General features: G+C 40.0%; 1 protein-coding gene across 2 annotated transcripts in view; it reads left to right on the top strand.

Annotated features, from left to right (window-relative positions):
* The window catches only part of IPCEF1 (interaction protein for cytohesin exchange factors 1), a 211335-nt gene that overhangs the window by 158243 nt on the left and 35876 nt on the right, over positions 1 to 17216 (top strand). For both annotated transcript variants that reach the window (XM_032160933.2, XM_058435616.1), the window contains one exon: positions 11185 to 11557. In XM_032160933.2, the coding sequence (XP_032016824.1) occupies positions 11185 to 11557 (373 nt within the window). The remainder of the gene's footprint in view (positions 1 to 11184; positions 11558 to 17216) is intronic.

Raw genomic sequence — 17216 nt, 5'->3', positions numbered from 1 at the left:
GATGGGAATCCCAGTCTGTTTAGCTTTATAGGACATGCTCTTTCTTTCTTTCTTTTTTTTCTTTTTGTTTTTTTTTTGAGATGGAGTCTCGCTGTGTCGCCCAGCCTGGAGTGCAGTGGCACAATCTCAGCTCACTGCAAGCTCTGCCTTCCAGGTTCACACCATTCTCCTGCTTCAGCCTCCCGAGTAGCTGGGACTACAGGTGCTCGCCACCTCGCCGGGCTAATTTTTTGTATTTTTAGTAGAGATGGGGTTTCACCATGTTAGCCAGGATGGTCTTGATCTCCTGAACTCATGATCTGCCCACCTTAGCCTCCCAAAGTGCTGGGATTACAAGCATGAGCCACCGCGCCTGGCCAGGACATGCTCTTTCTACTGAACCATGACACCTGTCCATCATAGACCCAAATAATGGCAGGTTCTGACAGGTTACAGTAGCTCATTCACTTACCAGACCTTTTTTGCCAGCATTTCTGTTCAGTGTGATAGTTTTTATCTTTATTGTGTTTTGCAAGTTCCTGGATTTAAGGTATTATATCGATTATTTAAATAATGACCTCTACTGTTTTTTCGCACTGTCAGTGGAGAATTGTGGTCAGTTTTCTAATTTATTTGGCTAGCAGCCAAGAAAAGACATAAATATTTGTTGAATGTTTATTAAAATATCTATTAAATATGATTAGCCAAAATTAAGCAAGATTAAATAAAATTAAACTTTGAATATGGTAAAATTTAGAAGAATTTTTGAGCTACATTTATAATATTATTCTTTCTTAATATATTTGTAGTTTCTCCCTAGTGTAATCCTTCTCCTTTTTAAAAATCAATTTTGGAGTTTAGAAAAAGCTTTTATTTTCTTTATATCATTCAAACTTAATGATATCTTCAGACCTTACAATGTTTCCCAGCTTTTGACAACTTTCTGATTAGATTCCCCTTTAATGCTTCTAAAGACATTATCAACTTTGTATTGAATAGGTCTTCAAAAAATGTTCCTTGTTGTTGATTTAAGAGAGGATTATGATTTTTTGCTAATTTCTCTCTGTCTCTGTCTTTGTCTCTATGTCTGCTTCTGTGTCTCTCTCCTATTTTAACCTGTAACATACAAATGTTTAGTTGTTCTCCCTCCATTTTTTCCTCAAGTTCATTCTCCCTCACACTGTGCCCACCAATATACCTCTTTTATGATTATTTAGTTGTAATTCATGAGGCCAGTAAGTTAGGTCACTGAACTCAGAAGTATCTTTAAATTTTTTGAATCATCAATCAAAGGTTATTTTTTAGAAGTTCTAAGTTGAGCATTTTTTGGCAGTCCATTAATGCTAACATTTTCTAAAGAAATATATTGGAAATCGTCAGATAAATGTTGAACAGTTAGCTTTTTTTTTCCTCTTAGAAACAGAATGTGTTCCTCCTGATCACATATTTCCCAGACAGATTTTGTTTTTGTTTTCTCATGTTTCTGAAAAACAGACATGGAAGGCACTTGGTTAAACTAACATTTAGGCTTTTTATTTAAGCAGATGAAATTTAAAAAATATATAGTAACTTTTTTTTTTTTTTTGGAGACACAGTCTCAGTCTGTTACACAGGCTGGAGTGCAGTGGCGTGATCACAACTTAAGGCAGCCTCACCCCTGGCTCAGGTCATCCTCCCACCTCAGCTTCCCGAGTAGCTGGGACTATAGGTGTGCACCACCACACCTGGTGAATTTTTTGTGGAGATGGGGTTTTGCCATGTTCCCTAGGCTGGTCTGTGGCTCCTGAGCTCAAGCGATCCACTTTCCTTGGCCTCCCAAAGCACTAGGATTACAAGCATAAGCCACTGCACTCAGTCATAACTTTTATGCAGGCTAGTGTTTGGCCCAATACAGTATAGGCTAGCGATGACTTAGATACACAAGCCTAGGGGCAAAAATTTTTTTTCCCCAAGTTTTTGGTTAAAAATTTATTTTGGGTGATGAACTTCCATTTTGTGATAATGAACTCAACAGTATAAAATAATACTATTTTGGAAAATTCAAAAAAATTTAAAATCTTGAAAATATTTAATTCAGTGTCCAATCATTCTAATTGCTATAGAGTCAAGATAAACAATGAAAGCAGTTTGGACTTCTGCTTCTAATGGGCTGAATGACATTTCATGCGATAATAAAGAACATGTCAGGAAATCTTCCCTGAGTGAAGAAGAGGCTTTTATGTTATGTTCCTTCTTCTTCAGAAGGTTTCAGAGGGTTGATAGTGGAAAGAACATCCATTTATTCTCAAAGAAGTTGCAAGTGGGCAGCTTTTAACAGGCTTACTGAAAAGGCTCCAAATAGATGCGAGTCTTTTAGTTTCACTCTGGAAGACAATTTTCAGAAATCATTATCTGTGATTCCTTTAGTTTCACAAAAGAGCAAAAAAGGAACCAACTTTCTATTTCAAATCTGATAATTTCATAAGCTACAAAGTGAGTTAAGAGCTATAAAAGTCACTAAAAATCTACTGCAGGTATTTTTCCTTCAAGTTTAATTTTAAAAAAGCATCATGAGATAACCTGGTCTATGCTTCTGGGCATATTCATTCATTCAACAAGTATGTATTGACAGCCAGCGTTCTAAATACTTGGAGCACATCAGTGAATAAAGTTGACCGTGATCCATGTTCATCATGGAGCCAAACTTCTAGTTGAGGGAGACTTCCAAAAAATAACATTTGGTTGATGATTCAAAAAATTTAAAGATACTTCTGAGTTCAGTGACCTAACTTACTGGCCTCATGAGTATCCCTTCATTTATTGTTGTTAATAAACAATCCACATAATAAGGAAAATACATGCTACGTCAGAAGCAGAGTCCAGTGAGCCAGGACGTGATGGGGTAGAGATTGGGTTGTGGCAAAGAATAGAGGAGCCAGGACAGGTCCGACTGAGAGCTAAGATCTGAGCGAAACCTGGAGAGGAGGTGTGAGAGTCAACCAAGTGGATATTTGGGGGAAAAGTTTTCCAAGCAAAGGGAACAGTGAGAGTCAAGGTCTCCTTGGTGTGTGGTACTGCAAGGAGCCCTCTGTGGCTGAAGTGGGGTGAACCAAGATGAGAGTAGTAGGAAATGAAGCCAAAGCATAGTGGTAGCCATATCGTGGAGGGCATATGGGCCAGTTAAGGACTTTAGGGAGCCAATCAACTTCCATTTCAAATGGAGCCCTCAATCTGCTCTGTGCAAAAGACCCTGGGAAGTGGGAGGTAGGCATAGAATCAGAAAACTAAGAAAGGGTATACAGTAAGCTATTGCAAAAGATGGCAGTGATTCCATCAGGGGATAGCAGTGGGGTGGCAGAGAAATGGAATGGTTAGATTTTGAATCCATTTGGAAGGTAGACCATCAAACAGGCAGATCAAATATGAGACAGAGGAGACAAATATAATCTCAGCTTCTAGCAGCTTATGCAGATTATTTCAACACGACAATCCTCACATTTTGATGTTTTTCAGAAGTAGTTTTTTAAATATTGAAAAGAGGAAAAAAATCAGCTGAAATAAACAAAAGAAGCAATAAGGAAAAATAAATCCTGCAAACTGTGGCCCTTGGCCAGCGACAGAGGAGGAAGTCAAAGTTTCCACCAGGCCAAAGTGGGTGGATGGCTTGAGCTCCAGAGTTCAACACCAGCCTGCGCAACATGGTGAAACCCCGTCTTTACAGAAAAACAAAAAAACCCCAAAAAGTTTAAACACAGAAAGAGGTGAAATTAATTTTGGAAATTCACATTTAATCTTAACAAGACATATCTTGAACAGTTGTCTACCAAAGTCATTTGATTATTCAATATCTGTACTAAATGAAAGAACAGAAATGCAAGTGGATAGTTGGGTGAAAAATTCTCAGTGACTATATATACAAGAAAAAGGTAGAGAGAAAAATTCACCCTTTCTCCTCAAGATTTCAAAAAATGATTGTAAGCCATATGGTTGAATATCTAACTGATTTTAAGACTTTGTTAAAATTCGTGTTTATATTTTTGCCTCTGGCTGTAACAGCTCATCTTCATTCACAGCCTGCTCTCCTGGCAGTCAGTCATGCAGCCTGGTGGCTGTCCCCCAGCCTCTCTGCTGCCTTCTGCTCCCACTGCCTAGTTGAGGCCATCATTAACCCTGGCCTGAGTTATTGAAATAGCAGGCTATTTTTCTTTCCCTGTCTCTAGTCCCTCTCTGTCTCCTCCTAAAAACCACCTCCCAATTAGTCTTCCTAAGATGCAGTTCTGATCACATTGATTCACCTGCACAAAATTTTCCAGTGAATTCTCATTGCTTCTTAAATTAACTCCTGAGTCTTTGGCTTGGTATTTAAGTCCCTTGGGCTGTGTTCATTGCAGTCTTGCTGCTGATTTTGCCTTTGTCATCAGCCCAACAAACGGCCTGCTGTTTCCCAAAAGTGTTCCAGACGTTCCTGCACTTGCACCTGTAGGTATAAAGTTTCTCCACTTGCAGGACCACTTGCCCCTCACTCCCATCCCAATCCCACCTTCTAAGTATCTTTCAAAATGGTAGCTTCAGATGTAGCTTCCTTCATGAGAGCATCTCTAGTCCTCTAGGTCAGGGTAATTCTTCCCTCTTCTGAACTCTCTGTATTCCCGTAGTGTTTCTTTTTTTGAAGATTTTTTTCATGTTGTTATCACAATCTGCTTCTGATTACAGATTTTGTGTATCTGGTTTATTTCTCTAATTATTAAATTCTTAAAGTCAGAGCCAGTGCCCAATATCTTTTCGTTTACCCACATCATTTATGACTGTGCCTAGCACACATTTGAAACTAAATAAACATTTAATGGACAGATGGATGGGTGAGTGAGTGATTATTGTGACTTCATCCACAACCCCCACAAATTTCTTGCTCCACAAATATTTCCCGATGTGAATGACAGATAATACTACTTTCCACTTGTCTAGTGCTTTTGAATGGCTTTGAGAAGAGTGGTTTCATTTGACTCTCACAGAAATCTTGTATGAGTTTTACAAATGAGGAAGTCAAGTTCCAGAGAAATAAACGTAGCTATCAGAAGTAGCATTTGCAAGCCGCTTGTTTCATGAAGAGTATTCTTTATGGGATATCATTTGCCCCTCTTGATAAATTTGAGTTAGTCAGGCAGCTGATAAATATTTTTGTGTATTTACCATGTACTAGGGACTGTTACCAATATGGGGGTGCCATGAAGAGCTTTTGAGAATAAGGTCTCCTGGCATCTCTTGATAGCCAAGGTAATCCTTTGGCAAAAGCCTCAGATGTAAGCCATTAGTTTCAGGCCTAGCAGCAGCTGGGGATGGCTGCAGCATAGCCAGGTAAAGGGGATCTGGGTGAGTTCCCGAAGTGTCTACTATTGTAATCCTAGTTGGAGGAACACAAGCAAAGGCATAGAGATACAAAACTTTATGATGTGTTAGAAAGGAAGGGATAATCAAATATGATAGCATTTGATTTTAAGTGGCAGCCTGGGGTAAACAAAAATGGAAAATGTGCACCTTGTCCTAATGGCAGTTTATTCATTGTCCTCTAAAATATTTCTACAATACACAGCTGCTCAAATTCAGCAGCATATGCACTAACTAGTTAGCTAACTAATTAAATAATAATACATAATAAATTAATGTGTTTCTTTGTGTGTATACGTTTTTATTTTGAAACAGAGTCTCACTCTTGTTGCCCAGGCTAGAGTGCAGTGGTGTGATCTCAGCTCACTGCAACCTCCGCCTCCCGGGTTCAAGTGATTCTCCTGCCTCAGCCTCCCAAGTAGCTGGGATTACAGGCATGCACCACCACGCCCAGCTAATTTTTGTATTTTTAGTAGAGATGGGGTTTCACCATGTTGGCCAGGCTGGTCTTGAACTCCTGACCTCGGGTGATCCACCTGTTTTGGCCTCCCAAAGTGCTGAGATTACAGGCATGAGCCTCCACACCTAGCCAATGTTTTAATAAAGCTGTTTTTATTGTAAAAAATACAGGGACGCTGAATTGAACTAGATGGTGTTTTCTCCCTTGAGCATCTTGAGTTCTGTGTTGAGGAAGAGGGACAATGCAGTAATAATTCAAACAAATTACTTCAAAGACTGACAAATGCTCTGAAGATGAAGTAGGGCAATGGGGCTAGGGAGTGGCCAGGGGTTGGGGGTGGAGAGGATACTGCTGTGTCTGCTCTGTCATGGAAGACCCTGCTGAAGAAGTGATATTTCAGTGGAGGTCCAAGCAATGGGAAGGAGGCCGTCCACCCAACATCCACAGGGAAGCCTTTCTGGCAGAAGGGACCAGAGATGTGTTTATGGGACAGAAAGAAGGCCAGTGTGGCTAGAAAGGAGTGGAGAAGGAGGGAGGAGACACAGGTGGAGGAGTCCTTAGGGGTTCATGTGGACCTTCTAAGCTCTAATGAATTCTATGGATATTTTTCTACCTAAGATGGGCAGTTATAAGAGGGTTTTCTGCACAGGAATATTGTGAACTTTTTGTGTGTGTTAGAAATACTCTATCTGTGGTTTGGAGGATGGACTGGGGTGGGGTGGGGGGCAGGGATAAGGCAGGAAGCCACTAGAATGGTACTTGGAGGTAAAATGACTTCTTCAAGGTCACTTGGATACTAAGGATCACAGTGATGAGTAGAGCTTCGGTCAGCACGTTGCCCAAGGTCATGCAGGAGGTCAGTGACAGAGAAGGAGTATACTATTACAAGGTCTTCTGGTATTTAGGGTGATGCTTCTCCTGGCATATAGGAGAAATACAAACATGATACTTCCTGGGGCTTAACAACAATTGACTGGTTTATTTTTTGTTTTTGCTAATATGGCCAATACAAGGAAAGGGAAGCTGTGTACTTTTCTTTCTTCTCATTTTTGTTTTGTTTTGTTTTGTTTAGACTTTTTTGTTTCCATGCACTTTGACTCCTTAAGATTTCTATGCTGACTCACTTCTGCCTAATTACAGGCTTTGGGTGGCCATTTTAAACTATTTTTTCACCATGTCAAACTTGTGTTTGAAAAACAATTCCAAGAAAAGGATTTTAGGGCCAACATTTGAATGAAGCTTCTTCAAGAATTAAAACTATCCTATACAGAAAATAGGAAAAAAATCGATATTAATTTTTAATGTAATCATATCATAGTCTCTTAACTAGAACTAAGATTTTTGAAATGTCTTTAATTTCCTCATTTAAATATAAAATACTTAATACCTAAGTGTTCTGAAAGGAATGAAACCACATACAATTATTAATCACTAACTAAATAAAATAATACTTTTATTTGAGGTTCTGAGAACATTTTGTCGGGCTATTTGCGTTGTAATTGGCACCGATAACCCCTTGATCCTGGGATTCGGATAAATCACTCAGCAACTTTATGGAGGATTTCAAGGAGCTCCTTCCCCAGAGGCTGAATAACTCTGGGGTGCTTTTCTTCACAAAGCTGGCTCTGGCCAATTCTTTGTCATTAATTTGTCACCAATTATGTGTCAAACAAGAGGCAAAAAATGGAGGTGAAAAATGATTAAAACCAGCCTGTTCTCAGGTAGCTCATCAAAAAGATGAACAGTCAATCAGTAGTTGCAATCCAGTCGTCCCTTTGTATCTGTGGGGGTCTAGTTCCAGGAACCCCATGGAGACTAAAGTCTGCATACTCAAGTCCCACAGTGGGTCCTGCAGAACCCACCTACACGAAAAGTCGGCTCCCTGTATCCTCGAGTTTCTCATCCTGCATCCCACAAATGCTGTCTTCATCCCCATTTGGTTGTGGGTTTGGAATCCATGGATACAGAGGGCTGACTGTATTTATTGGAAAAATATCTGTGCTTAAGTGGACCTGTGCAGTTTGAATCCCTACTGTTCAAGGGACAACTGTGTAAGTTGATACACAAAATGACATTCTACCTATTTTGATAGAAATAAGCCCAGAAGCACCAGGCAAAGCACCTGCCTGGCCCTGAGACTATCAGAGAAGGCTTCCTGGAGGAGTTGGTGTTTGAACAGACACACGAAGGATGGGCTCATATTTACCAATAGAGGTGGGGCAGAGAGGAGAGACTAGCACTGCCTTCTGCTTTCATTTGATCTTCATTGGGGAGCTTTATGAGTATATTGCACAGATGGTTCATAGAAGGCACTGAGCTAAGAGTTCTATGCTTGATGTTGGCTATTGGTTTCTCCAGAATGTTAGAAATAATGAGCCATGCCCTAGCACTACACGGTCTATAAAGTGTGTTTTCATACTGAATCCTTGGAAATGAAACTGCAGGTTCACTTTGATTTGTATTTGATCAATCTCTTTTCCAATGAAAACTCCCCCTGACCTGAACATGTAGTCACTTTCTCATTTTCCTTTTCCTCTTCTCCTCTTATTTCTTCTTTCTCTCTCTTTCTTTTTTTTCCCCTCATTCTTCTTTTCTCCATTTAAAAATGAAATTTATAAGTGGTGCCTGGTGCCTAGAGAAAATGGATTGAGAGAGCATTTGCACTGTGTTTGAGTCATAGCACAAACATGATGACACTTCACAGAATTTCTAATACTCATTTAACAGGTCTTGATACTTTAAGCAGAGTTTTGAGATTCAATAAACCTTACAGACAGTCCTGTAGCAACTGTGTACATGGTCTTTTGTTCAAATAGCCCAGTTTGTTATAATCTAATTAAAGTAGAGTCAGCAGGAGTAACAGGAAAAGCTTATTTGGTGTTGTTTCGAAAAAAGGAAGTTAATCACATAGAAGCTGAGTTTTACTAAAATAGCTCACAATAGGGGAACGTGTCAGGACTGGGCCAGAATGGTTATTTTTGTTAATATTTATTTTGTAGATCCTGTTAATGAGTGAACTATTCCTGCCATTTATTTGTACGATTTTGGGGTAGTGCATTACCTCCTCTAGATAACTGGGGTTTTATTGAAATTACAGATCTTTGATCTCTTGGTTATTAAAGATCTAAGTGATGTAAGGTAACAAGTTTACAAGGTACCTGACATATTCCTGAATGGATTTTTTTTATGTCTGTGCCAGTATGTAATTATTGAGAAGATATGTGATTAGTTAGTATCTTAACTACAGGTTTTAATGTCATGCTACTTAAAAGTGTATTTATTGATTATCTGACAATCCATGTCTAGCATGGAACTGATTGGGAACACATTGGGTAAATATTGGCTTCTCCCATCAAAACTCAGAGCTCAGAATCTACAAATTTCCTGGGGGCCATATTGATTTGGAAGAAAGTCAACTCTTCTGAATTAGTTGCAATGATTCTGAGGTTTTTGAAGAGGATCCTGGTTTACTCTTTGGCTTCCTGTCTCTATCAACCTTCCTGAAACTTCCTTGGAGTTTTTTTGTTTGTTTTTGTTTTTTTGAGATGGAGCCTCACTCTGTTGCCCAGGCTGGAGTACAATCATGTGATCTTGGCTCACTCCAACTTCCGCTTCTTGAGTTCAAGTGATTCTCCTGCCTCAGCTTCCCGAGTAGCTGAGATTACAGGCATGAGCCACCATGTCCTGCTAATTTTTGTATTTTTAGTAGAGATGGGGTTTCACCATGTTTGCCAGACTGGTCTTGAACTCCTCACCTCAAGAGATCTGCCTGCCTCGGCCTCCCAAAGTGCTGGGATTACAGGCATGAGCCACCACGCCTGGCCTTCCTTGGAGTTTTGAATGCTTGATATTGACAGGCATGTCCCATAGGATGATGTAATGCAACTGAACCATAAAATGCCTTCTCTATCTTATCTGCTGTTGGAGATATAGGGTGATCCGTAGAGTACTGGAGTCTAGATTTTTGGATTTTATTGGCCAATAAAGTTAAAAATGGAGGAACAAGATAGAGTTGCTGAATCTTTATTTTGCTACATAGGACATTAAAGAAAGAAAACTCCAAAGAGACAAAGGCTTATATGTACTGTCACCATTTTTTAAAAAGAAGGCATGTATTTCAACATCAAAATGTAGCAAAGATAAAAATCTCAGAATAAGTGAAGTTCTTTCCAAGAGTTGTTGGTTATATTAATCCATTTTCACACCTCTGTAAAGAACTATCAGAGACTGGGTAATTTATAAAGAAAAAAGATTTTAATTGACTCACAGTTCCACATGGCTGGGGAAGCCTCAGGAAACTTACAATCATGGAGGAAGGTGAAGGGGAAACAAGGCACATCTTACATGGTGGCAGGAGAAAGAGTGAGTGAGGTGGGAATTGCCAAACACTTTTAAACTATCAGATCTCATGAGAGCTCACCGTCATGAGAACAGCGTGGGGGAAACCACCCCCATGATCCAATCACCTCCCATCAGGTCCCTCCCTCCACATGTGGGGATTACAATTCGAGGTGAGATTTGGGTAGGGACACAGAGCCAACCATATCATTGGTGATGTTGCTTTGATGTTTTCTCTCTGTACCGATGAAAACGTCGCCAAGGCTTTTCATGCACTAAGGAATATGTGAGCAATATTCAAGGGTTTAAGTTCGTATTTTGTTTCTGGAATGGCTCCAGCTTTTGCTCTCTTTTTCTTTTTTGGAGGCAGAGTCTTGCTCTGTCACCCAGACCGGAGTGCAGTGGCATGATCTTAGCTCGCTGCAATCTCTGCCTCCCAGGTTCAAGTGATTCTCCTCCCTCAGCCTCCTGAATAGCTGGGACTACAGGTGTGCGCCACCATGCCAGGCTAATTTTTGTATTTTTAGTAGAGATGGGATTTCAACATGTTGGCCAGGCTGGTCTCGAACTCCCGACCTCAGGTGATCTGCTTGTCTCGGTCTTCCAAAGTGCTGGGGTTACAGGCATGAGCCATCGCACCCAGCCTCTCCTTTTTCATAATTATCTTTTTTGTTCTATCAGTGTGAATTCAGTGATAGATTGCAAATTATATTTTACTCAAAGTGTAATGCAGTATTCTGAAGGATTCCCAAAAGAGGCCTTTTAAGTTTCTGGGGAGCATTGAAGAATAGGACAAATCATGATAAGGAGATTTTTCAGATCCTAGAACAGTGAATTTAAAGTTACATAAATCAGTTTTGGAGAATGAAATCCTAATGTGTGTCAAACAGAAATAAATATCATGCCTTTACCTTTTCACTCTTTTATTATTGGTCACTTTTTGAAATAACACGGGGACACTGTGATTGAAAATGAAAGGTAGAGAATGATGGTTTAATCACGATGTCTTTTATTCTTTTTTTGGTTTTATTTGTGAAAAATAGGCTGCACAGCAGGCATCTTCATCCTCACCCAGCCTGAGTGGAACATCATCTTCTTTCTGTTCCCTGGAAAATACAGTGAAGACACCCAGCAGTTTTCCTTCCTCCTTATCTAAAGAGAGACAATCCTTGCCTGACACAGTTAACAGTTTGTCTGCTGCTGAAGATGAGGGACAACCAATAACGTTTGCTGTGCAAGTTCATTCACCTGTACCCTCAGAGGCAGGCAGCCACAAGGCCCGGGAAAACAGCTTTGTCACATCAGAAAGTGGATTTTTGAACTCTTTATCTAGTGATGATACTTCTTCATTGAGTAGCAATCATGACCATCTTATTGTCCCAGATAAGCCTGCTGGATCAAAGATCATGGACAAAGGTAAACCAAGAAATTCTTTATTCTTCTTTAGAGAGTGAATATTTGTGTGTGTATGGAACTCTAATATTAATTTGTAACAGGAATGGTTAAACTCATGAATGATGATTCAATAATTAGTCAGTCAAGTGGGGCTATGCCCAGAGGTTGCTTTGTAGGGGAGTTTGCATGTGGACAACTCCAGCTACTAGGCCACTAATTACTTGCTGTAAGTGTCACTAACCAACTGCTTCAGAACTGTAAGACATGTGATCATAAAATAATGATACTTTTCCACCAATCGGAGAAAAAACTTGCCTCTTTTTTCAGTCCCATGTCCCATGTGCTGGAGCTTGTGGTGGTTAAATCAGGCTTTTGTAGTCTGGTATTCATAACATCACCTCGATAGTTCAAAATGAGCTTAGAGCAGCCACTTTCCCTGGGCTGTGCCCCAGACAGTATCTAATTCTTAGCCCATCAGCTCCTGAATGCTCCTGTGTGGTTAATGGGAAGACAGACAATTTGCACGCACTTTGTGCAGCATTAGAACCTTTACATATAAAGGACAGCACAACTTAATGCGTTCAAAAAACATTTAAAGTCTTAACAAAGGAAAAGAATTAATTGTGTGTGGAAGTTAATAATAGGAGGTTTAAAAAATACTCTGATAACTGGTCCTTGTCTTCAGGACTAACTTATTTTTACTACTGTTCAATCATGATGTGTCTTTTCTGATTGTGCGCTATTCATTCTGCTGTAAAACACGGTTACCTGATGGAAGATACTGAGCAGTGAAAGAATGATGAGTTTGGTTTGTATATTTTTGGTGTGCCACTGAGAGAAAGTTGACTTGCTAAATTCTCATAATCACTTGCCAGAATGTCTAATGACATAGATGACTGCTCTCTCCTCTCCTCTAGCCTAATCAGGAAATGTTTCTTTAAGTTCTCAAATTTCAGATGGGTACCCTGCTAATTTAATTTTTGGTATCAGTGTAATTTGGCCAAGGATCACAACTGCAGACCAAGGGGTGTGTGTGTGTGTGTGTGTGTGTGTGTGTGTGTGTATAATATTTTAAAAGTATGTAAATTTCAATACTCAGCCCGGTAACTAATTCTCCAAGTTATAACAGTTGTCACCACTCTCTGAGGCCTTACCTAAAGATGCTTTACACAGACCTGCCTGGCCTCTGATGGCATTTTTCTTATACGCTTCCCCTTTATTTAGGCCAGCTATCTAGATTAGAAGAACTGGAGTAAATAAAGCCTTTGGCAAACCAACCTATTTCTAGAGGTGAGTGAGTAGCATAGGGAGGAGAAAGGAAACCTTGTCACTGAGGAATGGAGAGGGCTAAAGATTGGACTGTGAGGAAGAGTAGTCTCAACCCGCCCTCAGGTTTGTGAGTTGCTGTCATTTGGTCAAAGTATTGAGCTTAATTGTATCTCCTTGGAAGCACAGAATTGAGTTCAATGGTGCAAGTCAAAAGGAGATAGATTTAAGCTCAGCATAAGAACTTTTTTTGATGTTATGAACTCTTCAAAATAGAATGGGTTCCTTGGAAAGTAATGCATTCCTTATTACTGGAGGTGTTTACTCATTCTGAGACAAACATTTTCATTGAATATTAATTACCTGTTGCATATTGGTCACAACTCTTGTTCTTGAAAAGATATACTGAAGAGAGAATTTAAGTATCTTGAACTAGATGACCTCTATCTTGATACTCAGAAGCGACTTCCAGATATAGGACTGGTGGAACTAAAGAAAATAATAAAAAGTACTACATCTATTATTTTTCTCCTACAAACTCTTACTTTAATCATTGGCTCATAAGTAGAACTAAAAAAAATTTCACACACACACACACACACACACACACACACCAGGATGAGCATAGCTTCAAAAACATACTAGAGAATAAAATCTCATTTGCATTTTTTCCCAGGAGATAACCCTGGAGGTTGAGAGTTTTCTTTTAGGACCATAGCCAGAGAGTCATGGGAAGATGCAACAGTCCTTATTCCTGGCTAAATGCCATTCCAGGATTGCATGTGCTGTAGAGCCTGGCTGGGTACCAACAGCCCGTTTAATGTAAGAATGAAGCAACATGGTATTATTTAGTTTTGAGTTACATGCAGAGTGACCAGCAAAATCTGTATACTTCTTTAAACAGCTCAATGTGATGGTATTCCTCTTGGTAAAAAGGAAAAGAAAATGGAAGTATTTTTTTTCTCTCATTGATTTGTTAGCAGTTGCCATATGCTACAGAATTTTTGCTGATGATTTTCTTCTGCTGCTGGGGATTTGGTTAAATTCCCAGAAGAACTGAACCACTTAAAGTCATCTCTATGGAAACAGCAACCCAATCTTTGCTTGCATTTGTGATGACTTGCTGTTGAGTAATCAAATTTCATATTATGCTTTTTTTTACATGTGTGTTTATGTGTTGCAGACAAAGGTAGCTTTTCATTTTTGTGACTTTTAAAAGGTATTGTTTTTGAGTTACTAATAAAAAATTCCTGAAATTCTTGTGTCTGAAATTGTTCAAGGTGTTTTTATGTCAGGGATAGAAATCTTAACATGGTTCAAAACGAGAGCTAGGATTTTAAAAGATTAAGTCCCGGTGTCAAGATGCATTTGCTGGAAGAAGAGGCTTTCATCCTAGCAAAGATTCTTAAAGATTAATAACTGAGTCCTGAAACAAGCAGACAGTACATATTATAGCCTTCCTTTTATTTAGACAATGAAAGAAATATTTTTGCAGTTAGTATGCAATTAAAATTGTGGTTGCTAGGATTTTATGCTGAGTTTAAATACTCTGTTAGACATTTTCTCCCATAGTGTAAGCTATTAAAAAAATAAAATCAGGGTGTTAATTGCCTCCTATTGTCTTTCTTCACTGAGAGTTCCAGGTTCCAGAGCTCTAGGAATTATTCACTGATTATTTTCACAAAGCATAATGGGAAAAGAGGTGAGAGGGTTAATGACATGTTCATTTCAGCTCAAGTTTACCCTGTGCTCCTCATTTCTTTTGTTAGAAGTTTTTTGAACCATGACTTACGCCTGTGTGATAGTAAGTCACATATGCACAACACACACTACCTGCTGACAATGTGGAGACAATGTCACCTCTACTTAATGATTGGAGAAACCTTACTCTGGTTGCTGAAAAGCTGCATGTCAGCGAATAAGACGAATATCCAATTTATAGAAAGAAATTATCAGGTACAAGCACAGCCAGAATTGATCTGGGAGTCATGTAGATAACAAGCTTAATTTAAAAAAAAAAAAAAAAAACATTGTTAAAGAAGAGACAGGCATTCTAGAGCATGCGTGACATTTCAGGAAAGTGACATGAATGAGCCAGATTTTAGGATTTAAAAAATATTAACAAACTTGTACACAATCTGAGTGTGAACAGTACTTCAGCTAGCTACTTTGAGTGTTGCTGTTGGAATCATGTAGTGTGCCTCCTCAGGAAGTATGTAATAAAAAATAAGTCCAAAACTGGACTCCATTCAATTTTGCGTTATTACATTGTGCATATATCATTTTTTTGAGTACCTAACATGCATGTGCTGATGTACTTTGTGCTAAAGTGAATAAAATGTGAACAAGGGGGACTGGGCATGGTGGCTCACGTCTGTAATCCCAGCACTTTGTGAGGCCGAGGTAGGCGGATCACGAGTTCAGGAGTTCGAGACCAGCCTGGCCAACATAGTAAAACCCTCTTTCTACTAAAAATACAAAAATTAGCCAGGTATGGTGGCACACACCTGTAATCCCAGCTACTCTAGAGGCTGAGGCAGGAGAATTGCTTGAACCTGCAAGGCAGAGGTTGCAGTGAGCCAAGATCACGCCACTGCACCCCAGCCTGGGTGACAGAGCAAGACTCCATTTCAAAAAAAAAAAAAAAATTGTGAACAAGGTACAATTCTGGTCTAAAAAATGTTAACACCTAATGGGCTGAGTGGGAGGAACTAGACACATTTAACAAAAGAAAGCAGAGTAAAATAGGTGCCACAGAAGAGATGCAGAGTACTCCAGAGGTTTAAAAGACAGCAGGGACCCAAGACAAGATCTCATCTAAGTGGCAAGATCTGTACATGGAGAAGGGAGGCATGGGAAAAGGGGATGGAAAGGACATTTGGTTGAGGTTGAATACTGGGATAGGTGTTCCTTAATTTAAACAGCGAATGGATGACCATTTCTAATCAGGGTGAGTTCGAAATATGCTTTAGAAAAATTATTTTAGCTGGGCCAGGCGCGGTGGCTTACGCCTGTAATCCCAGCACTTTGGGAGGCCAAGGCCAGGTGGATCACAAGGTCAGGAGATCAAGACCATCCTGGCTAACACGGTGAAACCGCATCTCTACTAAAAACACAAAAAATTAGCCAGGTGTGGTGGCGGGCACCTGTAGTCCCAGCTACTTGGGAGGCTGAGGCAGGAGAATAGCGTGAACCCGGGAGGTGGAGATTGCAGCGAGCCAAGATCGCGCCACTGCACTCCAGCCTGGGCAACAGACCGAGACTCTGTCTCAAAAAAAAAAAAAAAAAAAAAAAAGAAAGAAAAATTATTTTAGCTGTAGAGTGCAGGGAAGAATAGAATAAGAGGAGACAGGACATAAGAAGGTTTAGGGAGTCTGCATAGCAGCTGAGGTGGCAGTGGAGATGGGAAGGAAGGGGAGACGAGGGGTTCGGCAGCATGCCTATCAGGGTGAAGACTGATCTTGGTCTTTGTATCCTTAGCACTTAATTTTGTTCCTAGAACATTTCCTAGTAATCTTGTTTTGTGAAGTATCATTTGATGTTGGGAAAACCTTGAATATATGATCATTGGCATCAATGGCATTGATCTCAGGCATGGGTGACTCACCACCTGCTTTCTCTGATCCTGTGTCAGGTGGTTAAAGATCTCTATGAGTTGTCATGAAGTTGTGCTGATTAGGTTACCTGCAAATTGGTGTGATTTAAGTAGGCCATTCATAAGACTCAGATTTTACATCATCTTTGTTTTTCATCCTACTTCCTACAATTTTTCCTGAAGCTAGGAGTTAGGAGTGGTAGGTGGTGGGAAGTCACTGGGGCAAAGGTATGGGAGATGGTGACAAGTGTAATCTAGAGTTTGGAGGTACGTAAGCTTAGAGTGGCGATGACAGTTTGAAAGAAGTACAAGGGGTTGAGGAGTTGGAGGTCATAATTGAAAAAGGAAGGTAGTAGGTTCAGAAGAGACAGAATGTGAATAAGGTAAGAGGAATCTTCCACTCAGAAAGGAGTAAATTTAGAGGTGAGGATTTTATTTTATTTTATTTGAGGCGGAGTTTCACTCTTGTTGCCCAGGCTGGAGTGCAATGTTGCGATCTCAGCTCACTGCAACCTCTGCCTCCTGCATTCAAGTGATTCTCCTGCCTCAGCCGCCCAAGTAGCTGGGATTACAGGCATGTGCCACCACGCCTGGCTAATTTTGTATTTTTAGTAGAGATGGGATTTCACCATGTTGGTCAGGCTGGTCTCGAACTCCTGACCTCAGGTGATCCACCCGCCTCGGCCTCCCAAATTGCTGGGATTACAGGCATGAGCCACCGTGATTTTAGATGTAAACCAGTTTGAAACGTTGAGGAGCGGGTATTAACAGTGATCTGCCCTGGGCGTTAAGTAGGCTAGGTGTACCACAGCTCATGGC

This window comes from Hylobates moloch, unplaced genomic scaffold (genome assembly GCF_009828535.3).
Source record: "Hylobates moloch isolate HMO894 unplaced genomic scaffold, HMol_V3 SCAFFOLD_2, whole genome shotgun sequence".
NCBI classification, from domain to species: domain Eukaryota; kingdom Metazoa; phylum Chordata; class Mammalia; order Primates; family Hylobatidae; genus Hylobates; species Hylobates moloch.
Note: the sequence above shows the minus strand (reverse complement) of the source record. Positions and strands in the feature narration are given on the sequence as shown.